The sequence below is a fragment of the Clytia hemisphaerica genome, unplaced genomic scaffold (genome assembly GCF_902728285.1).
Source record: "Clytia hemisphaerica strain Z4C2 unplaced genomic scaffold, Clytia hemisphaerica genome assembly, whole genome shotgun sequence".
NCBI classification, from domain to species: domain Eukaryota; kingdom Metazoa; phylum Cnidaria; class Hydrozoa; order Leptothecata; family Clytiidae; genus Clytia; species Clytia hemisphaerica.
The window spans coordinates 2,140,039-2,161,763 of record NW_027103507.1 but is presented as its reverse complement, the minus strand read 5'-3'; the positions used below and the strand labels follow the sequence as shown (position 1 = coordinate 2,161,763).

At 34.2% G+C, this 21,725-nt stretch overlaps 1 protein-coding gene and 1 long non-coding RNA gene across 2 annotated transcripts; one reads left to right on the top strand and one right to left on the bottom strand.

The window, feature by feature from the left end:
• Nucleotides 1-1,036: 1,036 nt before the first annotated feature.
• LOC136798962 (uncharacterized) lies at nucleotides 1,037-20,519 on the bottom strand. Its single transcript, XM_067055648.1, has 10 exons — nucleotides 20,373-20,519; nucleotides 19,844-20,177; nucleotides 18,734-18,854; nucleotides 17,339-17,491; nucleotides 16,754-16,941; nucleotides 12,048-12,159; nucleotides 5,248-5,391; nucleotides 3,825-3,996; nucleotides 2,789-2,893; nucleotides 1,037-2,010 (listed from the first exon to the last, which is right to left on the bottom strand). Exons 1-10 carry the CDS (start codon nucleotides 20,414-20,416, stop codon nucleotides 1,836-1,838), a joined length of 1,548 nt encoding a protein of 515 aa, XP_066911749.1. The 5' UTR covers nucleotides 20,417-20,519; the 3' UTR covers nucleotides 1,037-1,835.
• On the top strand, nucleotides 9,513-10,325 carry LOC136798961 (uncharacterized). Its single transcript, XR_010845463.1, has 2 exons — nucleotides 9,513-9,717; nucleotides 10,022-10,325. It is a non-coding gene; the product is annotated as an uncharacterized lncRNA (long non-coding RNA).
• Nucleotides 20,520-21,725: the final 1,206 nt, after the last annotated feature.

Genomic DNA, 21,725 nt, shown 5'->3' with positions numbered 1-21,725 from the left:
CACATTAGCATGAAACAAATACAAAGGAAATGAATATGCGGATTTTCTCTGGTTTCTCTAATCGACCCTTACAGTCTACTTTAGAAAGCCTTAAAAACTTCTCATAAAGTTAGGTTCGGTAACTCATTTACCTTTTAATTTTGTTTCCAATTATCATAGCGCCAATGATTCAACTTTGTTAATTTGTTATCGTTGAAAAGGTATTAACGAGTGTTATAAATTAAAATAAAAAAATTCTGACACCGTAGGGGTCGAAGTATTTAATTAAATGTGAATTTATAAATTATGTGCATTAATTATTTCTATTTCTACGGTGTCGAAAAGTTTGCCGACATACATGCATACATTCACAGCTTCTATAATCTAGTTATAAAGTTGAGAAAAAATCCATTGAAAATTTACAATAAACGTCTTCATCGACATGTTGATGAATTTTATTAATGTTTTTAAACTTCTTTTATACAAGAGCAAGAAAATCCTTTATGAGTCTTGATTGTTCTTAGTTTTCTTGATGCTTTAAGTCTGTTATTGTTCTTATTCTGTTCTTGTTCCTAGGAAAAGGCTGAGGTATCTTTTGGTACCCTATTTTGAATAATTTGACCCTTGATTTGCTTAACATTCTGCCATTCCAGGTTCCCATAGTTTGTTCTCATTTCCTTGTATCTTTCAATGTCATTGGTTTTATAAAACGAATGTAGAGGATTATTATTTTTTTTTTTTTTTTTTTTTTTTTTGAAACAAAAACACGTGTACACTACGAACATATATTACAAAACATTACTTAAACATAAAATATAGTCCCCCCCCCCGCTAGGAACTAACGTTATATCGCCAGAGGAACTAGACTATGTAAAAAATAAATAAATAAGTAAATAAAAAAAAAAAAATCTTGGATTAGGAAGCTACAATTGTTAGGTAAAAGCCTAAAATAAAGCACCGCTAAACCTTCCAGTTTCGTTAAGAAATTCAACAACAGAACAAAGAATAGATTTATTTAGATTTGAACTTAAACTTTAATCCCCATATAATAAAAGCCGACAGAAAAAGGAGGGTTAAGCGGCGGATGAAAAATAATGCCTAGGGTCTGAAGTTTGTCGAACAAAGATTGTCTTGCATGAGAATATATAGAGCAGTGCAGAAGAAAGTGCTGAATGTTTTCAACAGAGTTAGTTCGGCAACCACAGAAAGGGTCTAAAGTGTCGCGGAAGCCATGTCTAAATTTATGCTCGTTGAGATGGCTGAAACCGACCCGAAGTCGATGTCGATTAAGAAAGATCACTCCTTGAATGTCAGGAACATCAAAAACATGAGATTGCTTGGGTCTCAAAAATTCATAGATTGCTTTTTTGAAAGTTTTAATTGAAGGTAGATCTCGTATATTACCTCCCAGAACATTCCACTGAGATATGCAGTACGGAAAAAAAGTGTTACGGAAACGCTCAGTTCGTATATTAAGAGGATAAATAGGATTTCTTGTTCTAAGGCCACCTGGTGCTGTAAGTCTTACTGGCAGGTAGTTACGTAAATACGAAGGGGCTAAATTATTAATAATTCCATAGAAGAATGTCATTCTTCTAGCAAAGCGCCTGTCAGCAAGACTTTCAAGACCAAGTTCTGAATATAGTTTTTCTTGAGACGTTCCACGAAAACAGCCTGTTATAGCTAAACAGGCATTATATTGAATAGATTCAAGCTTCTGCACAAAGGTAGCATTTCCTGGGCGGTCATATACGATATCACCATAATCAAGATGAGGCCTAATGAAAGATTTATAAATGGTTAGTAGAGATCTCCTAGGCACATGCTTGCGAAGTCGGTTAATAAGACCAGTTAGATTATGGTTCGTATGGCTCAAGATATTTTGTTGTGATTGTTCCGATCGTAGTTCCATCAGGCAGATCCATACCTACATAAAAATAATCATTTCCATTGTCTTCAATAAAGTGCACCTCGACATAATATTTTTCGTTCGCTTGAAGATTGATTTCCGCATCGGAATATCTTATGTCTCTAAAAACAAAAAGAAGAGAAATGGGGAGATTCCTACATATTAATCGGTTAGGACCATGTCATTACCATTGGCGGTTTTAGACCCTGTCGAACTTATCAGATGAATAGATTTGTAATTGTAATTTCATTGTTTCTTAACGAGCGTTGCACTCCTTCGCATGTTTCCAACGCACTTGCTCTATATTAAACACAGAAAGTGTCGACGTTATAATTTTGCAACAAAAGAATTTTTAGGGCTCAATTTTTTTCAACTCAGCGAAAGAACAACTCAATCAATACCTCTTTGCTATTTTGGTATTTTTTTATGCTGTAAGAGCCCTGACAAATTAGGAAAACCTCTCACTGCCGACGGCAACTTTCTTGCCAGTTCAAGACTTGAATCAATTTCAATTGAATATGAATTGCTGGATAGTCAATACACCTAATAACCTTCACCTAAGCACGGGGAAACTGCTGCGTTCGGGTTTACCAAGAAGCAATGAGATCAACAAATGCCTGAAGTCGTCGTGACATTCTCTTGCAAATTCATTACCAAAACCCTTAAAGCCAACCGCGCTGCTATACGTTGATATATTAGGTATATTGAAATTGCTGTATTTTTGAAACTTTTAACGGGCACAGAGAGTGACGTCAAAGGAAGTTTCAAAATAACGTCAGATAAAGGCAGAAACGACGTTTTCGGTTAGCAAAACAGAAAGATATAAAAATGAAAACTGATGAAAATCTTTTCTCCGGGCCATGAAAGAGTGAAAAATAAAATGAAAAAAAATATACTAACGGTGGTGAACAAAAATTCAGTGTGGACAAAATGGTACGCTTGTTAGCCGGGTTACTATCAGATGAAATATAAATCGTAATTTCATCATCTGAGCAAGTGAAAAATCTAAATAAAAAAAAAATAAAAATAATAATCCTTGCGGTGCGCCGGGTTAGATTGAGACGGGTTTGCATTTCTAAAGGAGTAGCCCGCTTTCTGTTATCGCCTTAATCCAGAGGAATGTAAAGAGATGGAAAAACAGCTTTTCTGATTACTCAAAGTTCAACGATCACTTCTATTGAAAATTCTATTGTAAAAACGTTGATTAGGTCATTAAATGAAAGTCCAGAAAAGACGGCTCGCCATACAAATCGGACGGTTTCTATGATTTGACGATGAAAATGAATATTTGTTTTTCCTTTTTTGCCGATTACTAGTTCAATTTTTAAGAAGAAGAAGCAATATTTTTTGCACGGCTGACGATTACATATATTAATTCTTTTACTACCATGGCGTAATTGTTTTTCAGCATGTTTTACAATACAAAGCGTATATAGTACGTCACAAAGAGTCAAACAACATTGCATTGTCAATTTTAATCGATTTTCTCGATTAATTAAGTATAAACCCGAAGAACTAAGAGCAAATCTCTAACCTTTTTCAGGCAAAAAAAAGTGAGGCCTTAAAAAATGCACTGATTGAATTTAGTGATTCCTTTGTTTTCGAGTGATATTTTTTCAAATTTCTTAGTTTCAATCTGCCATTTGTGTAAAAACCAGGCGGGTCGTGCTAAGCCGCGCAACTTTGGTAGGATTTCAGGGGCTTCAAATCTTACCAAAGAGATTCGATTCTAGCCCTTCGGGCCTATACTTCATTGTTCAGAGCCCTTAACTTATACCTTATCAGCCAAAACTTAGTCAGCCCTTAGTGACTAAATTTTGACGAGGTGACTAAAGTTAGGGCCGACTAATAATTAAGACCGACTAGAATTAAGGCCGACTAAGTTTTGGCCGATAACGTAAGTTTGTTCTTATAAAAATTATTTAAGTGCTATTACCTGTAAGCACCCGTTTGTGGGGCAACAAATATTGCTTTTTGAAGGACGGAGTATTGATCGTCAATGTAAATCATCCCAGCTAATTGATCCATGTACCCAATGTGTGCTGGTGGTTGACTGCTCCCTGCACCCAACTTGGTTTCCCATACCATTGTCATCACTGGACCTCGTGCTAAAACAAGAGGGTGCATAAGGTGATTTTAAACCACGCCAAACTTACCAGAGGAAGTGATTTGTAATTCTGATTTCGTTGTATTTTAACGAGCGTTGCACTTCTCCGCATGTTTCCGAAGTACTTGCTCTATTGTCTGAATTAAATCTGTTTGAGAGAGGGAGAAAAAGTTGTAGCCCTTTCAGTCACAGAGCTCTACACTACTTGAAAAAACAACAGAATTTTCAAAGTGTCGTCTTAGTTTGAAAGATATTGTTAAAAGAAATGGATAAGCCAAAAACAACCTATTTTCACAATAAAATTTCAAGCTTTTTTTCTCCTTTTTGGAGCTCCGGGAAACCTCTACATTCCGTATTGGGCCTTTATTGGAAAAAACCTGGCGGGGTCCAGGGACTGAAAGGGTCAAAGAATACAAATTCTCTTAATACAATTTTATGGATAAGGGATATACAGCCTTTTATTTGCCATAATGATGGTAAAAATATAGTGGGATTGCTGGGTATTGAAGCATTTTTCAGATCTCAAAGTTCGTGGGCGAGAATAACGATTTCAGAATTTCCGCTTTATTTCCATTCGATATTTCTATTTGGAGGGAACCCAGGGACACTGACATTGATGGCCGACAGGGATGTGTCACTGGAGTTTGAAAAATGGACCCTATCAGATATGAATTATGGTAAATTTGGGACCCTGTCATAATGAAAGATCAACCCTGGAAATTGTCAAAAATTACTAAAAGTCGACCCCTTATCAGATATCTTCACAGCCTAAAGAAGGGACCCTGACCCCCGTATCAAGTTTTGCCTAGGTACCCCCCGGAAGGGTGCTTATTGTCTTTTATTAGAAGCTATATTGTAAGTCATATTGAAATATTTTTTAGCTTTTGTATACTCAGATCGTAAAAAAGTATTAAGTGTAATGTTAAAAAATGTTGAACCTCAGAGTCAAAACTCTACATCCCCTAAGTAAGTTACAGCACATAAGAGTTCTTTATTGTTTTAAAATTTTGCAGGGGAAATTCTCATCCAAGTGAAGAGACAAAACGCAATCCTTGTGAAACATATTAAAAGATGACAAGATTAAAGATGTTAAAGATTCAATAAAGGAAAGGTCTTTCTCCCAAGTATTTAAACTATTTGACGTTATATATAATGGTAGGTATTCCTCCGGCCCTTTCCACCCTGACGTTCTTTCGTCCCAAATTAATTCACCCTGGCTTCGGAGAAGTTAAACGAAAATAAAATTTCATACGCATGCTTGTGAAATGAAATTCTTTATATGTTCTTGCATGTTGTTTATTTTCATTGTCTCTACCAAGCAATATTGTTGTGCCATCTCTGGGGTTCCCTCCGCCAGAAGGGCGTAGAACTTTATGATCCAATTGTAATCCATTTTCTATAAAGTTTAACAAAGGTTGTGTTATATGAGAATTTATTCCAACGAGAACTATAAGTTCGGCAAATTCATTTAGTATTGACAAATTTAGTTCTCGTGGTCGGGTTGGTTGCATTTTCTTAGTTTACTGGTTTTCGTCAAAATTTGAAACTCTCCCGCCGATTTTTTTCCGTATATCGCCATAACGCCATACCACCATTTTTCCCGCCGCCTTTACTATCACTGTAACGGACGATAACATTGTCTACCCCTCCCTCTCCCCTTAAAATCCCAAAATTGACGAAGTGGTAATGGTCATAGATATCTTATATAAAACACTAGATAGAGATAATAACAATAACAACATATGTTTTAAGTGTAGCATGCTCCGAAAAATTCATAAGCTTTTAGGCAGCTGGAGAATTTTTTCCACGAAGGGCCACTAAAAATCTACGACAGCTACTCTGTATTTTCCAAGCAATGACAGGTGAAGCAAAATAATGCACCATCTTTCTTGAAAGTAGTTCACAGTAGGTCACATTTCGGTACCGGCAATTTGTCCAATCAAGCACAAAAAACTTGAATGGCACGAAACGACGAGGCGAAAGATAGGCTTGATCGATCAAATTGCCGACACCGAACTATGGTCTATCTATCAAAGATTGCAAATTGCTAGAGATAGAATAGCTCTATCTAGTGTTTCAAATAAGATATCTGTGGGAGTTGGTTTGAAAAATATTGGCACTTGTTTCACCTGTATTTCACAAACCAGAATAATGTCAATTCAGGCTATTTGACTACTGTGAGCACCGCAGCTTAGCTTTCTCTAAAATATATGCTATGGAGACAAACTGTAAGAATTTATCGCGCATGTCTCAATCAATCGCATTAATATCCAAAGAATCGAACATGGAGAGCACATATCCCCATGATAAGCTCAAGTAGGTTTTTATATTTTATATTTCCATTTATTTAAAACTCCTGAGACTTTTGCAATACTCAACAGAATGTAAAGTACTTGCATGCATGTTCCGTTCAATCAATTTTTGACGAAATTTCTCGTCAAAAAATTGAATTTCAATGGTTGATTAAAAGTTTCAATTTTAGTTTTTTATTGCCAGAAATGAACTGAAATTTCCAGTATCATCTTTGATTTTCTAATAAAAACTTTTTGCATTGAAAATTGAAAATAATATTTTCAATTACTGAAAATTCTGTCGTGAAAAATTGAATTTGACAAAATCAAACCAATTTGTAAAAAAGACGTCTCGGATAAAAAATTTGAAAGCAAAGAAGACGAAGGAAACAATAGTTTTATTCAGTCGCTTCTTTGTTAGTCTAAGTTATCTCTACCTCAAGGAATTAGCTCATTTGAAAAAATTTTTGGGCAAATTTGGGCCAAAAAACGGCTAAAAAACGGGTTTTTTGGACTTTGTGAAAAATTGGATCATTAATTTTTTTTGATTTTTTGCATGAAAGTAGGGTACTATCATAGGTAAAAGATGGTTCAAGCAGAATTTTGCAAAAAAATTTTGTTGGCTCAAAAAACGCATGTTTATCTATAAGAATTACTATTAATAAGCATACATCAATGTTCATAGTCAAATTACTCAATTTTTTTATGAGATAGATGTTTTTTTTGCTCATGAGGGCTTACTTTTGTGTTTAAGACAGGAAATTTTAGTTGCTTGGCGTGTTCTTATAGAAAAACTGGCCATATTCGATATTTTTTTATAAGCACATTATCAATAACTTAAGGAGTAGCTTTTTTCGAGATTGGCTTTTTCATTCTTTATGATATTTTGCACAAAGATGCATAACTATAAACCTTCGAATGATGGAGTCCATTTCAAATAATGTTATGGGCAAATTTGGCCAAAAGAACGGCTAAAAACGGGTTTTAGACTTGTAAATAGTATCATTGATTTTTTGCATGAAAGTAGGTAAAGGGTCAAGCAGATTTTTGTAAAAAAAATTTTTCGGCTTAAAAACGCTCTTTATCTATAAGAATCTATAAGAATCACTATTAATAAGCTACATCAATATTCTTACCGAATTACTCACTTGTTTGAATTTTCAGGGTATGTTCTTTACATGTTTTTACTTGAGAACTTAAAATAGATTTAAAATCAGTACTTTTTTAGAAATCTGAGGCTCAGATTGTTCTTAATTTGTTCTTAGGTTTTGGCCTAAATTTCAGCCTCGTGTTCTTGTAAAATTGTTCTCATAAAAAAGGGCGCTGCTCAATAAAAAAGGCACACTGCAGGACTATGAGAGACCAAAGAGTATCCGAAGAGTATATATTACGTAAAGGAAATTTTTCCACGTGAAATTTATGTCATAGTGTATTTACCCAGAGGGAAATTAAACTGCAAAAGACCTGAGAACTAGACAGCAAAAAAAAACATTCTTCATTTTTGTTCTTTTTTGGTACCGATGAAACAGAGCATCTGTTTTCTAAAGCAGCGTGGTGGTTTTGTTTGTCATTTATTTTTCACGACACAATGTTCAGTATTGAAAATATTATTTTCAATTTTCGATGCAAGAAGTTTATATTAGAAAATCAAAGATGATACTGGAAATTTCAGTTCATTCGGGCATAAAAACAAAATTGTGAAAATTTGCAATCAAAAATCAATTTTCACATTTTTAACCGAAAATTGAAAATTGAACATGCCATCGAAATTCAATTTTTTGACAAAAATGTCGTCAAAAATTGAATGAACGAACTGCACACGAAGTAGATGACTGATTGGGACTGATTTTCTGAAAAGATATTTTTTCACATGTAAAATTCCGGGGAGAGACAAGTGGGTTTCTCTTTTTTCTAATTCTGTTGAATAGCAATTTTTAATTATATTTCCAGTAAAAGTATATATTGATCGCCAAGCTTAGCTTTCGAAAATGTTAAAAAAACGTTTGTCGATATCTATAAGAAGGAATTTTTTCCTTCATTTTCTTCATGTTCTTTTAAATTTCAACGGAAAAAACAACAGTATATTAATGTCCTTCCTACCAGAGTTTTGGAAAAAGAGGATAAGAAACGCCGCCCCTCGCTTTTTTCCTATTCTTTCCTTTGAATTCGGCCCCTTTGAGAAGCAAGGCTGTAGAATGTTAGCAAAGAAGAAGGCCGAAACAAAATGGCGTTTACGTACAGGTTAACCAATGTTCAAGAAAGAATCCTTGAATAAAGCTTTCCAGTGGGTTCTCTGTAAAAAGAACTGGGTAGTGAAACTTGATCTTTGGGGGTTCCCCTGAGAAAATCGAGGAAATTTCATTCTAATTCTGGGAGTAACGAGGCGGACATAGCATGCTTGAAATTTTGAAAAGTGGTACTCATTTCTCTCTGGCTTGTATTGCACTGAATGTTTTTGTGTTGCGACTAATTTTTATGGTAGTAGGAAGGTTGATGTGCCCACCTACCTTATTTTCCATGGCACTCTCTAGAACTCTCGCTTTATTTTAGAAGGGCAAAAATCGATTGATATTTTTGTTGTTTTTTCAAATTTAGATGAGAAAAATAGTTTAATCTTAGAAACTTCCTCATGGTAATGGAATTGAGATTCAGTAAGTATACTTGATTCCTCTGGGTACTTTGCTTATCTAAGGGAAACATGACTTTTGGGTTGGAAATTTCAAGTTTCAACAACAAAAAATCTCAGAAAACAAATTTGAGGTATATTTATAAATTGTGACTACCTGAAGGGCCATGATTTTGACCAGTCAATGGATTGACTCAGAAGCTGCAAGGCTTTGGTTCTTTAATTCAAATATTATTTAGTCGTGGAATTTACATTTTTTTAACGATTGGGGTAATTTATATAAGATTTCCATTTTATATTTTTCAGGTAGTTTCATATTCTTTGTGAAAGGCGTTAGCACACCGCCCTAGAAATATTGGCCATCCAAGTACAGGTTGCCGATGCAACGACGATTGACTCAAGGATCAGACATTTTTGATGTTACTGTCTGTTTTTTCTCTATAGTTCCAGCAAAAAGGTCTCTAAAATGAGTGGGAACTATGAAACTTACGTGTATTATATATTTCAACAGGAACAGAATGGAATAATAATGTTATAAATTTTGAAAAATTGGTACTCATTTCTGCTCTGCTTGTATTGCACTGATGAATTTTTTGTGTTGCAGACATAATTTTTATGGGTAGTAGGAAGGTTGATTGTGACCACCTATACCTTAGTTTTCCATGGCACTCTCTAGAACTTCTCGGCATTTTGATTTTAGAAGGGCAAAATCGATTGATAGTTTTGTTGTTTTTTTCAACTTTTAGATGAGAAAAATAGTGTAATCTTAGAAAAACTTCCTCCATGGTAATGGAATTGAGATTCAGTAAGTATACTTGATTTCCTCTGTGGTACTTTTAGCTTTATCTAGGGAAACCATTGACTTTTGGGTTGGAAATTTCAAGTTTCAACAACAAAAACATCTCAGAAAACATAACTTTGACAGGTGATATTTATAAATTGTGACTACCTGAAGGGCCATGATTTTGACCAGTCAATGGATTGACTCAGAAGCTGCAAGGCTTTGGTTCTTTTACATTCAAAATATTATTTAGTCCGTGGAATTTACATTTTGTATTTAACGGATTAGGGTAATTTCATATACAGATTTCCATTTTATATATTTTCAGGCTAGTTATCATATTCTTTGTGAAAGGCTGTTAGCAACACCGCCCCATAGAAATATTGGCCATCCAAGTACAGGTTGCCGATGCAACGACGATTGACTCAAGATTATCAGACATTTTTGCATGTTAACTGTCATGTATTTTTTCTCTATAGTTCCAGCAGAAAAGGTCTGCTAAAAGATGAGTGGGAACTGATGAAAACATTACGTGTATTATATATTTGACTCAACAGGAACAGAATGGAATAATAATGTTATGGTGTTGATGTTATATTTATGGAAAAAGTGGATTTGAGCGGTTGGACCTGTATGCCCTTTGAAAGATGGATGTCGATAAATTGGGGATTTCGATATACACATTATTATATGTAAATGTTCTCTGGCGAAGTGGATTTTGATGCAACTTCTTTTTGGAATCTTTATTTCGATGTTTGTTTTTTATCCACGTTGTCCTTGGAAACTGAATTTTGAGGCATAAATACATATTGCATGGTATAGATGAAATGGATACATGCTGTGATGATAAGTCTACTTGATTTGTCTATATTTTGATTTGGAGGCTTTTGCCCTGGAGCTACCCCTTAATTTGGGAAGCACGTCAAAACAATTCATCAAATCAGGGAACATGTAGGCCAAAACTACCAAATGTAAACAAACCAGGAAGAGCCAGAAATGCTTCTATAATTTAAATTTAAATTGTGCACTGGACTATTTTGACAATCACATATTTTCAGTCTGATATTATTTTTAAACTGTATTTTTCAAATTTAGATTTAAATTTTTTTAGCATTGAGTCATACACCTTTTGCATTTAGTGTTCATGGAGCAATAATACAATTTTTATCAGCTTTGAAGTCTTAAAATCTGTATGAAATGTACTAGTCAAGAACACAGTTGGAAAGGCTCATTTTTATTGTATATCCAATTTTTTACTTCAAGTAAAGTCAATGGTGATTGATTTTTCTTCATGCTATGCAATACACATTGATTTGAGGTGTATAAGGAAGTTGAATTATACTGAAAAGTCTTTTTGTTCTTAATCTTTTGCAGCAGTTGCAAAGAAGAGTCACCTGTGATTTATATTCAGAGAAATAGTGAAGTCATATTATGCACTGAAAAAAATACAAACTAACAATGACAATCTGTAATTCAAATATACATATACACTGTGGAAGAATATTTAATTTTTATACACTATTATTTGTTGGGTTGGATGGAAATGCATAGTTTTTTTAACTTCATTTTTACGATGTTTTTGTATATATAATATTTTTTCTAACATATCTGGGAAATCCCCTGGTGATGTCTTCGGTATAATTTTTGTATTTTTTCAATGGTATTGTAAGATTATTTTATATTTTGTTGTCTAGAACTCATAAAGCTCTTACAAGAAAGCCTTCATGGTATTTATGACCTCCTGGCATTGATATCATGAATGATCATCGTTTCTTTTTTCCTTTTCTTTCCTTGACATTTGTTGTTGTTTTTTTGTCCTCCAAGGTTTTATTTTCAACCTCGCTATTCCTACTGAAGAGGCCTTTATGGTATTGTTTCTTAGAAACTTTAGCCCAAGAATAATGATAAACTAGTTTTACCAGCTTCGTTTTAGGCTCGCAACCCACTGCATCCCTTGTCCAAAGTAGAAAAGTGCTTATAAAAAATAACAAAATTCTCGATTTCAGAAAGAAAAAAAATTTCACTTTCGATATCAATCACGGCTACCATTTTTTGTTTGTACTTCTAGTCTTGTGCGCATAACGAATCAAGCGCTCTGATTGGTTCAGAACGAAAACAATCGATCGGCCGGAGACATTTCAATAGAAACAAAAGATTCTACAGCCTAGCTTCAAATAGATGAATAGCGCATTTCTTATCCTCTTTTTCCAAATCTCTGTTCCTACATTCCCAACGACACCAAACTTTTTAAGATTTGAAGCATTGGTTGAGAAATAACAAGCAAAGCGAAATTCAGTGCACACTTATCGTGAATGGACTTTAGACTTTGTCCAATAACTATTTAATATACTTACTAAATGTTCGAATCAGTAACTGTTCTTTTCTGTTGTATCGTGGATTTTCATTACAAAATCCATCTTCTTTTATTCGCAATATAAAATCATAAGCTACCCTCTTGAAACAAACCTAAAAATGCAATGAAATATACAGCAAAACCTCTAATTTGAGGACAATAAACGTCTCCCCCTGCTTATTGATTTTTGAAAGATTTTTTCCGACTCTCCTCCGTTCCTATTAGGACCCTTCCCTTTTTATCCATTTTGAAAATATGCTGAATTGCTCTAAATAGCCTGGTTTTAGCTTATGATTACCTTGTTTTCGGAAGAGGGGTTTAGAGGTATAATTTTCGGACACCCTTTTTATTCGGACCCCCCTGTTTATTAGATTAAAAAAAATCCCCCTCCGGATCTTAGAGTATCAAGGAAACGAATTAATGTCAGCAAGAGGTTTCCCCCGGGGGGGCTACTAGGTTTGCGAGGTCCATTTTTTCCAAATTTTTGTTTGATTTTCACCAAATTTTGGTCAAAATTTTTGGAAATCGTGACCCTTTGAGAGAGAGATTTTTGATTTTCGTGATTTTGGGACCCTTTCAGAGACTGACTTTTGAATTTGTACCCCTTTGAGAGACTTTTGAAGATTGAGAAACTTCAAGCTAAATTAAATCTTGATTTAATTCGTACAAGTTAGAATTACGTTCTAAGGCATACAGTAAAAAAAAACAGAACAGTTACTAGAAAATTGGTTACCAGAGAATGTCACTTACACGTTTTTTTATAAGAACATCCAAAAATTTTGAAGCTTTTGGATGTTCTTAACTTTTTGGGTTTTAACCCTAAAATGTTCTTAATATGTTCTTCTTTTCTCCATTTTATGACCATTTTCACTCATTTTCCTCTAAAAAATCGGGTGTTTTCGAGTCCTCCAAGCCTCTTAACTTGTTCTTAGTATTTTGGCTATCATAGCCTTATGTTCTTATGTAGTTTGTTCTTATAAAAAGACGTGTATTTATTATTTTATTGACCCGCAGGAAAGGTTACTGACTGAAATTTTGTAAAGTAAGATAAGATGGTTTAAAAACATCATAAATTGTACAGTAGAGCCTTCTTAACACGAACCTCTTCGACTAGTACGTCTCCATCTCATTCTTTCCCTTTTATGCACGGGTTCGAATTATGGAGACGCCACTGTATTTCATGTCTAAATCTAGGTACAAAAGAATTACCGCTTATATGCTGTATTGTACTTAAGGCTATCTTCTAAAGAAAATTGTTAGCTTTTAAAGCAATTTTGCGATGTAAATTGAAGAAAAAATAAACCAATCAGCGGTTAAGAAACAAGAATTTAAAGTCAGATCGAATCATCTATATTATAATACGCTAAAATCGGAACTCTCCAATTCTCGCATGAAGCTTTTTCGCTAGCGATTTTTAAGCAGACGGCAATTCTTTTTCGCGCCTTTTCTGTGTTGGTTTTTACATTAGTAAAATTTCAGCTTTAAAATGAAAGCCGTGAAAAACATTTAATCTTTTCTCTCTTTTTCTTATCTTCTTTTTTGAATATTTTCAGGAGCACTTTGAAATTGAAGACTCTTCTTTTTCTTTTTCATTTTGAAATATTTAAGTTTCAAATTTTCAAAGCTTCCATCTGGGGGGGTCGAACCACTGATCGCTTGCATGTTAACCAAACGCCTTAACCAACTGAGTTAACTCGACGATGCAATTACTGTGCATTCAAGCTATAAATTGAATTCAATGCTCTTTAGAACTTTCACTTTTGTCTTCTCATTTCTTCAACCTCTATATCTATATTATAATACGCTAAAATCGGAACTCTCCAATTCTCGCATGAAGCTTTTTCGCTAGCGATTTTTAAGCAGACGGCAATTCTTTTTCGCGCCTTTTCTGTGTTGGTTTTTACATTAGTAAAATTTCAGCTTTAAAATGAAAGCCGTGAAAAACATTTAATCTTTTCTCTCTTTTTCTTATCTTCTTTTTTGAATATTTTCAGGAGCACTTTGAAATTGAAGACTCTTCTTTTTCTTTTTCATTTTGAAATATTTAAGTTTCAAATTTTCAAAGCTTCCATCTGGGGGGTCGAACCACTGATCGCTTGCATGTTAACCAAACGCCTTAACCAACTGAGTTAACTCGACGATGCAATTACTGTGCATTCAAGCTGTAAATTGAATTCAATGCTCTTTAGAACTTTCACTTTTGTCTTCTCATTTCTTCAACCTCTATATCTATATTATAATACGCTAAAATCGGAACTCTCCAATTCTCGCATGAAGCTTTTTCGCTAGCGATTTTTAAGCAGACGGCAATTCTTTTTCGCGCCTTTTCTGTGTTGGTTTTTACATTAGTAAAATTTCAGCTTTAAAATGAAAGCCGTGAAAAACATTTAATCTTTTCTCTCTTTTTCTTATCTTCTTTTTTGAATATTTTCAGGAGCACTTTGAAATTGAAGACTCTTCTTTTTCTTTTTCATTTTGAAATATTTAAGTTTCAAATTTTCAAAGCTTCCATCTGGGGGGTCGAACCACTGATCGCTTGCATGTTAACCAAACGCCTTAACCAACTGAGTTAACTCGACGATGCAATTACTGTGCATTCAAGCTATAAATTGAATTCAATGCTCTTTAGAACTTTCACTTTTGTCTTCTCATTTCTTCAACCTCTATATCTATATTATAATACGCTAAAATCGGAACTCTCCAATTCTCGCATGAAGCTTTTTCGCTAGCGATTTTTAAGCAGACGGCAATTCTTTTTCGCGCCTTTTCTGTGTTGGTTTTTACATTAGTAAAATTTCAGCTTTAAAATGAAAGCCGTGAAAAACATTTAATCTTTTCTCTCTTTTTCTTATCTTCTTTTTTGAATATTTTCAGGAGCACTTTGAAATTGAAGACTCTTCTTTTTCTTTTTCATTTTGAAATATTTAAGTTTCAAATTTTCAAAGCTTCCATCTGGGGGGTCGAACCACTGATCGCTTGCATGTTAACCAAACGCCTTAACCAACTGAGTTAACTCGACGATGCAATTACTGTGCATTCAAGCTGTAAATTGAATTCAATGCTCTTTAGAACTTTCACTTTTGTCTTCTCATTTCTTCAACCTCTATATCTATATTATAATACGCTAAAATCGGAACTCTCCAATTCTCGCATGAAGCTTTTTCGCTAGCGATTTTTAAGCAGACGGCAATTCTTTTTCGCGCCTTTTCTGTGTTGGTTTTTACATTAGTAAAATTTCAGCTTTAAAATGAAAGCCGTGAAAAACATTTAATCTTTTCTCTCTTTTTCTTATCTTCTTTTTTGAATATTTTCAGGAGCACTTTGAAATTGAAGACTCTTCTTTTTCTTTTTCATTTTGAAATATTTAAGTTTCAAATTTTCAAAGCTTCCATCTGGGGGGTCGAACCACTGATCGCTTGCATGTTAACCAAACGCCTTAACCAACTGAGTTAACTCGACGATGCAATTACTGTGCATTCAAGCTGTAAATTGAATTCAATGCTCTTTAGAACTTTCACTTTTGTCTTCTCATTTCTTCAACCTCTATATCTATATTATAATACGCTAAAATCGGAACTCTCCAATTCTCGCATGAAGCTTTTTCGCTAGCGATTTTTAAGCAGACGGCAATTCTTTTTCGCGCCTTTTCTGTGTTGGTTTTTACATTAGTAAAATTTCAGCTTTAAAATGAAAGCCGTGAAAAACATTTAATCTTTTCTCTCTTTTTCTTATCTTCTTTTTTGAATATTTTCAGGAGCACTTTGAAATTGAAGACTCTTCTTTTTCTTTTTCATTTTGAAATATTTAAGTTTCAAATTTTCAAAGTCTTTCAAAGTCACCCTCGAATGTCTACCCACGATGGCTAGCCACGATGGCTAAAGGACTTAAACGAAAGAATATATTTACAAGATATTTTTCATTGTGGTAATTTCTAGCAATGCAAGATCTTCATTTCTTCCCAGGCAGTTTTCATTTAATTTGCATTCAATTTACTCTATCATTTTAAAGTTTTCTTTTCAAAAACCAACTTGATGAAAGTAGTATCAAAATAGTTTTAATTTTCTTTGAACATAAAAAAAATGTCTGATGTAATTCTCCTCCGAAAATACAAGAAATTATATTAAGTGATTTGACAAAAGATGTTTTCCTTTTCCTTGCAAAGTACAAGAAATTACTTCAATTAGTTTTCCTTGGAAAATTCAACATATTTTTTTAGGTAATTTTCCTTGAAAAATACAAGAAACTGTACATAAGATGATTTTCCTTGGGAAATACAAGAAATCGTAACAGGGTATTTTCCTTGGGAAATACAAAAAACTGTATATAAGATGTATTTTCCTTGGAAAATACAATAAATCGTACTCGGTGATTTTCCTTGGAAAATACAAGAAATATGTCTTAACTATGTTTCCTTGGAAAACATAACTAACTGTTCGTAGAAATTTTCCTTTTACATTACTAAAACATATTTCGCATAAGTAAACAAAATATGTGTAATTTCTAAAGTGAAAGCGAGCGAAGCGAGCGTAATAATCATGTTAAAGAGTCGTCTCGGACGACGCCGGGACGGCTAGTCGTATATAATAACTTGTGTACGCAAGAAGGGTATTTTCTTTACAGTTTCTCGGTGATCTTATCTCTGTTGTTCTTATTTCTAACAGCCCTTATAAAATGGTTCATTACATGATCAAATAGAATGTAGTTCACCTGTTTTTTTGAGCATGCATGCCATAAAGTTCCTTTGTCTGGGTTAAAGATAAAGTATGAAGCTGTATCTTGGCAATTTGTGGTTTTATATCGATAAACAACGGGTTCTGGAATTCCAGTGCAGTCTCCTGATTTTGGTTCTAAGCACATGTTGTATGTACTTTCAGTTTCAATTCTTGTTAAAACACCTGTTTTAATAATAAATATGAAATTAAACAGTTAAGTCAGTAAGTTTGCAACCTTAGTCGAGGGCAACCCAAAGGCTCCCATTTCTTCAGATGTCTTCTCAAAGGTAAGAGAACTAAATCTTTTCAGGCAGATATTTTGGATCTTTGGTATGACTCGGCTAGGGTTTGAACCCACAACCTTACGCAGCGTAGTCGGATGTTATGGACGAAAGTTAGGTTAGATAATTACTATCCTCTGTATCATAATTATCTATTTAAATTGAGGATTGGCTGCCACCCTTGCTGATGTTCTTAAAGAAGTGGAATAGTAATCGGCCTTTAACGGTGGATTATCCTGGCATCTCGATTCGGGTTTAACTGCCCTCAGCAGTGCACTCAAAGTGAAACTGGAATCTACCTTCAGGTAAGGGGCAAGTCAGCTTGACAGGTGCTGTTTCACCAGGAAGCAGGAGATTATATTTAAACGTTGGCCCATGTGTAGCGTTTATGGTTTCCCCAGTAATCAAGGTGTAAGTTTTTCTTAACACTTCTTCGCAACTTGAAACCATACCTGAAAAAAAATCAATTACCATCGAGAAAATCACTAATCAAAAATCTTTTCTTTTAAACTCCTTTTTCAGGTGTAAAAAAGAGGGCTCGAAAATGCGAAGAATTTCGAATAAAACGAATTGAGTCTTACAGAAGCTTTTAGATATCCTTTCAATTATTTTGATTCAATTCAAGAATCCGGGCCTTTGCCTGACCACATTTTTTCAAAGCAAAATTAGACAGTCTAGAAGGGCTAATTTTCAAAAAACTTCTCCTGTCGGCGCCAATCATAGTGGCGCTTCCTTAGACACTAAAATCGATAATCCAAATTTATCTGAATGGAAGCCCAAATGCACAAAAATATTGCAAACCTAGGTTTGCGCCCCGTAAGCCTACGTTTATGCTTTAAAACCTAGGTTTAAGCATCGTAAACCTGGGTTTGCGTCCCGAAAACCTAGGTTTAAGCTTTAAAATCTAGGTTTGCGCCCCGTAAACCTAAGTTTGTGCTTTAAAACCTGGGTTTACGGGTTTAGGGCTTTTAACTTAGGTTTATATGACTAACAAATCAATGCTTATTCTTCCCTGAACCTATTGTTCTCGTATTTCTGACCAATAGGAACTGAGAAGCGAATTCCATAACTGGAAACCAGATATATTCCAAACAAACATTTCACAGACAAGATTATGAAACCAGACTACGGTACGGGTTTGCTACCACCACAAGCAAAGCCAAAAGATGGAGCCTGCCAAATTACACTCGGCCACTTATCAGCGCCCATCCAGTCTATCAAAAAGCTATAAATAAGTATTCACACTGTAAACCTAGGTTTACAAAGTGCAAATCCAAGTTTTAAATTGTAAACCTAGGTTCACGGGGCGTAAACCCAGGTTTACGAAGCGTAAACTTAGGTTTTAAAGCATAAACCCAGGTTTACGGGGCGTAAACCTAGGTTTGCGATATTTTTTTGCGCATTTGGGCTTCCATATATCTGGTCGCCGGTCGTGGTCGCTGGTCACCATTTCTGGTTGATGTTTAGAAACTCCCTCATTAAGACAGTAGTGAAATTGAAATACATTGAAATACATTACGACAATAGTATATCGCAAATTGTTCTCAAAGTCAAAGTATTTTCTCATATTAGTAGTTATTTACTGGTTTACTGTGTATCACTGTTCTTATTACTGAGGACAGTCAGTGAAAAAGATCCTTTTACTTTCCCATGTAAATACCTAGTATGACAAAGAAAGCCCAACATTTTATTACCTGTGTATAAGTCACAATTCACACCACCCCATTCGCCCGAACAAACTTCTTCAACGGCCGGCAAACAAGTATCCTCACAAAACGATTCGGTGCAATTGTTCGATGGAATATATTCTTTCGTCTAATATACAAAAAAACGTGATGTAATTACAATTGATGCTCTCTTCTTGATATTTAAGGAAAATTTGATCTCATCGTACAAGGGAGCGTATCGAATAGTAAAATCGTTCTGTTTGAGGTTCCCATTTCCGCACTAAGATTCATTTATACCACTTTTTTAGCGAAAAAAGACCAGTATTTCGGGTAGCTGAAAAAATAAGCTTCGGAAAGTTAGGCAGTTTCGTGAGTAAACACAAGATTTTCGTACCTTGAGTAGACTGGAGTCGTTTATAATGTGTGTAATACAGTAATATAGGCGTTATATGATAATAAGATTATCGTTACGGGATTTAAGTTTGTGTAAATTGTTCCCTATATTACTTTTTGCTTTATTTCTAGTATGTCTGAATTATTCGTCTAGCTTGCTAGAATATACCTTGAGTAACAAAACCTTTCCAATCGCATGCTGGTTATGCCGGGAAAAATATTGGAAAGATACGGTAAATTGATAAGAATACGTAAGGGAATCTTATACAAAACGACGATAGAGAGTGTCATTTATGAGAGTTTCTCTTTGACGGTAATTTTCAATGTTATTGAAAAATATCGTATCAAATAGTAGAGCGTCAAATTATAGAGCGTTGTCTGTACTTCTATTCGTATTTAATTGATAATTCTTTTCTATACAGAAACACGCCAGTTTTGCCAATAGTGACAAATTTTAAGCAATTTTTCTTTAGCTTAGATTTACCACAACTGGTAAAAACGAGGGCATTTATTCACGTAATGAATACTATGGATAATAACGTGCGTCATAGCAGCTAGAGATGTTATTAATTGATTTCTTTGTAAAACCATGAGAATGATAGAGGGAACTTCTAAAGCAACTTTCTTCTTTCAGGCTTTGAAATTTTTAAATAAATTTAAAAAAGTTACCTCGGAAAATAATCACGAATTTCTCTCAAAAAACCATGCAATTACATACTAGATTTATAATGTGAATTTTCATACCCTTTTATTCGTAATAATCCGCCCGTATCTCCACTTCTCCACCAAAAGTCGCGAAATAGTTTCGTTCTTCAAATTTCTCTTGAAAAAGAGACATGATTTGCTTCTTGAATGATATCCGAAATAAGGGCATGTACCTGAGCCTGCATTAAAGCACAAATGTGCACATTCGTTAAATGTTGAGATCGCTCCATGTTTTGAATGAATATTTTTGACAATCATAAGACTGTGAATACGATATTTGGCGTCGTCTTTGGCTCCACACGTCTTATCGGTTAGGTCGTTTTTTAGTTCTTGAGAATGAACGTGCTCCGTGCAAAATGTTGCAAAAACAAATCTAAAAGCAAAAAATATCTCAATTATCTAAATGTTAACATCATGAGAACATAACTAATTCCCGGACAAAAGTTTGAGTCGAAAGAGTCTAAAGTCTGTCTCAATTTAATTCGCTATTTAAATCGGAATTCTATCAAAAGTTAAAAAAGCTTCACCGGGACTGTGAGACAGGGGTGTATCAAAAGCAGGAACTTACCCTAAGAGAAGTGTATTAGGCAAATTGCGTTGAACAATTCGCATTTTCAAATCGAGAAAATCTTCCTTTTTGATGCGATGTAAACTATTTAGATTTGTTCAAAATTTTTTGATCATCTCAATAAACAGGTTCTTCTTCTCTTTGATAGATCGCGCAAAAAAAATTGGTGAAATTTTTGCGAATAAATTTTATACAGCAAATTTGTTATGCATACACGCTTTATTATATAAGAATACACTTTATAAGAATGTCCATGATGAAAAAGGCCAAAAAATTAAGAATATGCTAAGTTTGTACGCCTAAAGTATATCTCCGCGGATCTAGAAGAAGTTAAAAGAAGCTTGTTTTATAGTTCGTTGGATAGCTTAAAGTCTTTTTTTCTAGCTACTCAAGCGAAGAATGCCATTTTTAGAGCATTTTCAATTATAAATTGTCAATTACCCTAAGTAAGGCTCACTCCTCTCACAAAAATACCATCCTATGCTTAAGACGTATGTACTAAATGTTAAATCTAGTCTGAATTAGGACCCTAACCTAAGAATATGCTGTAAGAATATCTTAGGATGATTTTCCCAAAAAAGTTAAGAATATCCATGATGAAATGGATTTACCCTATTCTTATAAAAAAAAGCGTGTATGTTAGTGACAGCTTTGTTCTGAGTGTGAATTCCTAATTGTATTAACTTTTGACAGATATATAAGATTTTATGAATAAATAAATTTGAATACTGAAATCCTACTCTATTGCTAATCATTATCAAATATAGGTATGTGTCAACGAATGTTTACAGCGCCACCTACTATTTCATGTATAATTTATTACGTCACAAAATGTCAATAGTCATTGTTTCATTAAATTTCCATACAGGAGATATATAGACAATTCTTTTCAAGTGAAAAAGAATTATTGGGAATGTGTAGATACCTCCTGGATTGAAGTGAAAGAATTGGCAAAAACAACCCTTGGAAATGTTATTTTCATATCTTTAAATAAGGGTGGATGAATTAAAGTCTCTTACCCTACTGGAAATTTTAATATAACTTTTTACCACCACAAGGAAAAATGGAAAAACACTCCTTTGGACCCCTAAAAATTTTCGTCCGACTCTCCTCTTGAAACCCTCTTGGATTGACCCCTAAAAATGTTCGTCCATCCCCTGTATGAACATAAAATGGAATGGTCCATTGCATGTCTATTTCCAAAGAAGGAGTTAGGAGAAAAGTTTATCGGTGGAAGGGGCTGAAAATTTATCGTATCTTAAAGTAGGCCAACATTATTTTCTTTTTTCAGCCGAAAATGACCAACATAACCCTTTAAGTACCAATGACGGCATACTAAACAAGCCCTTCTGT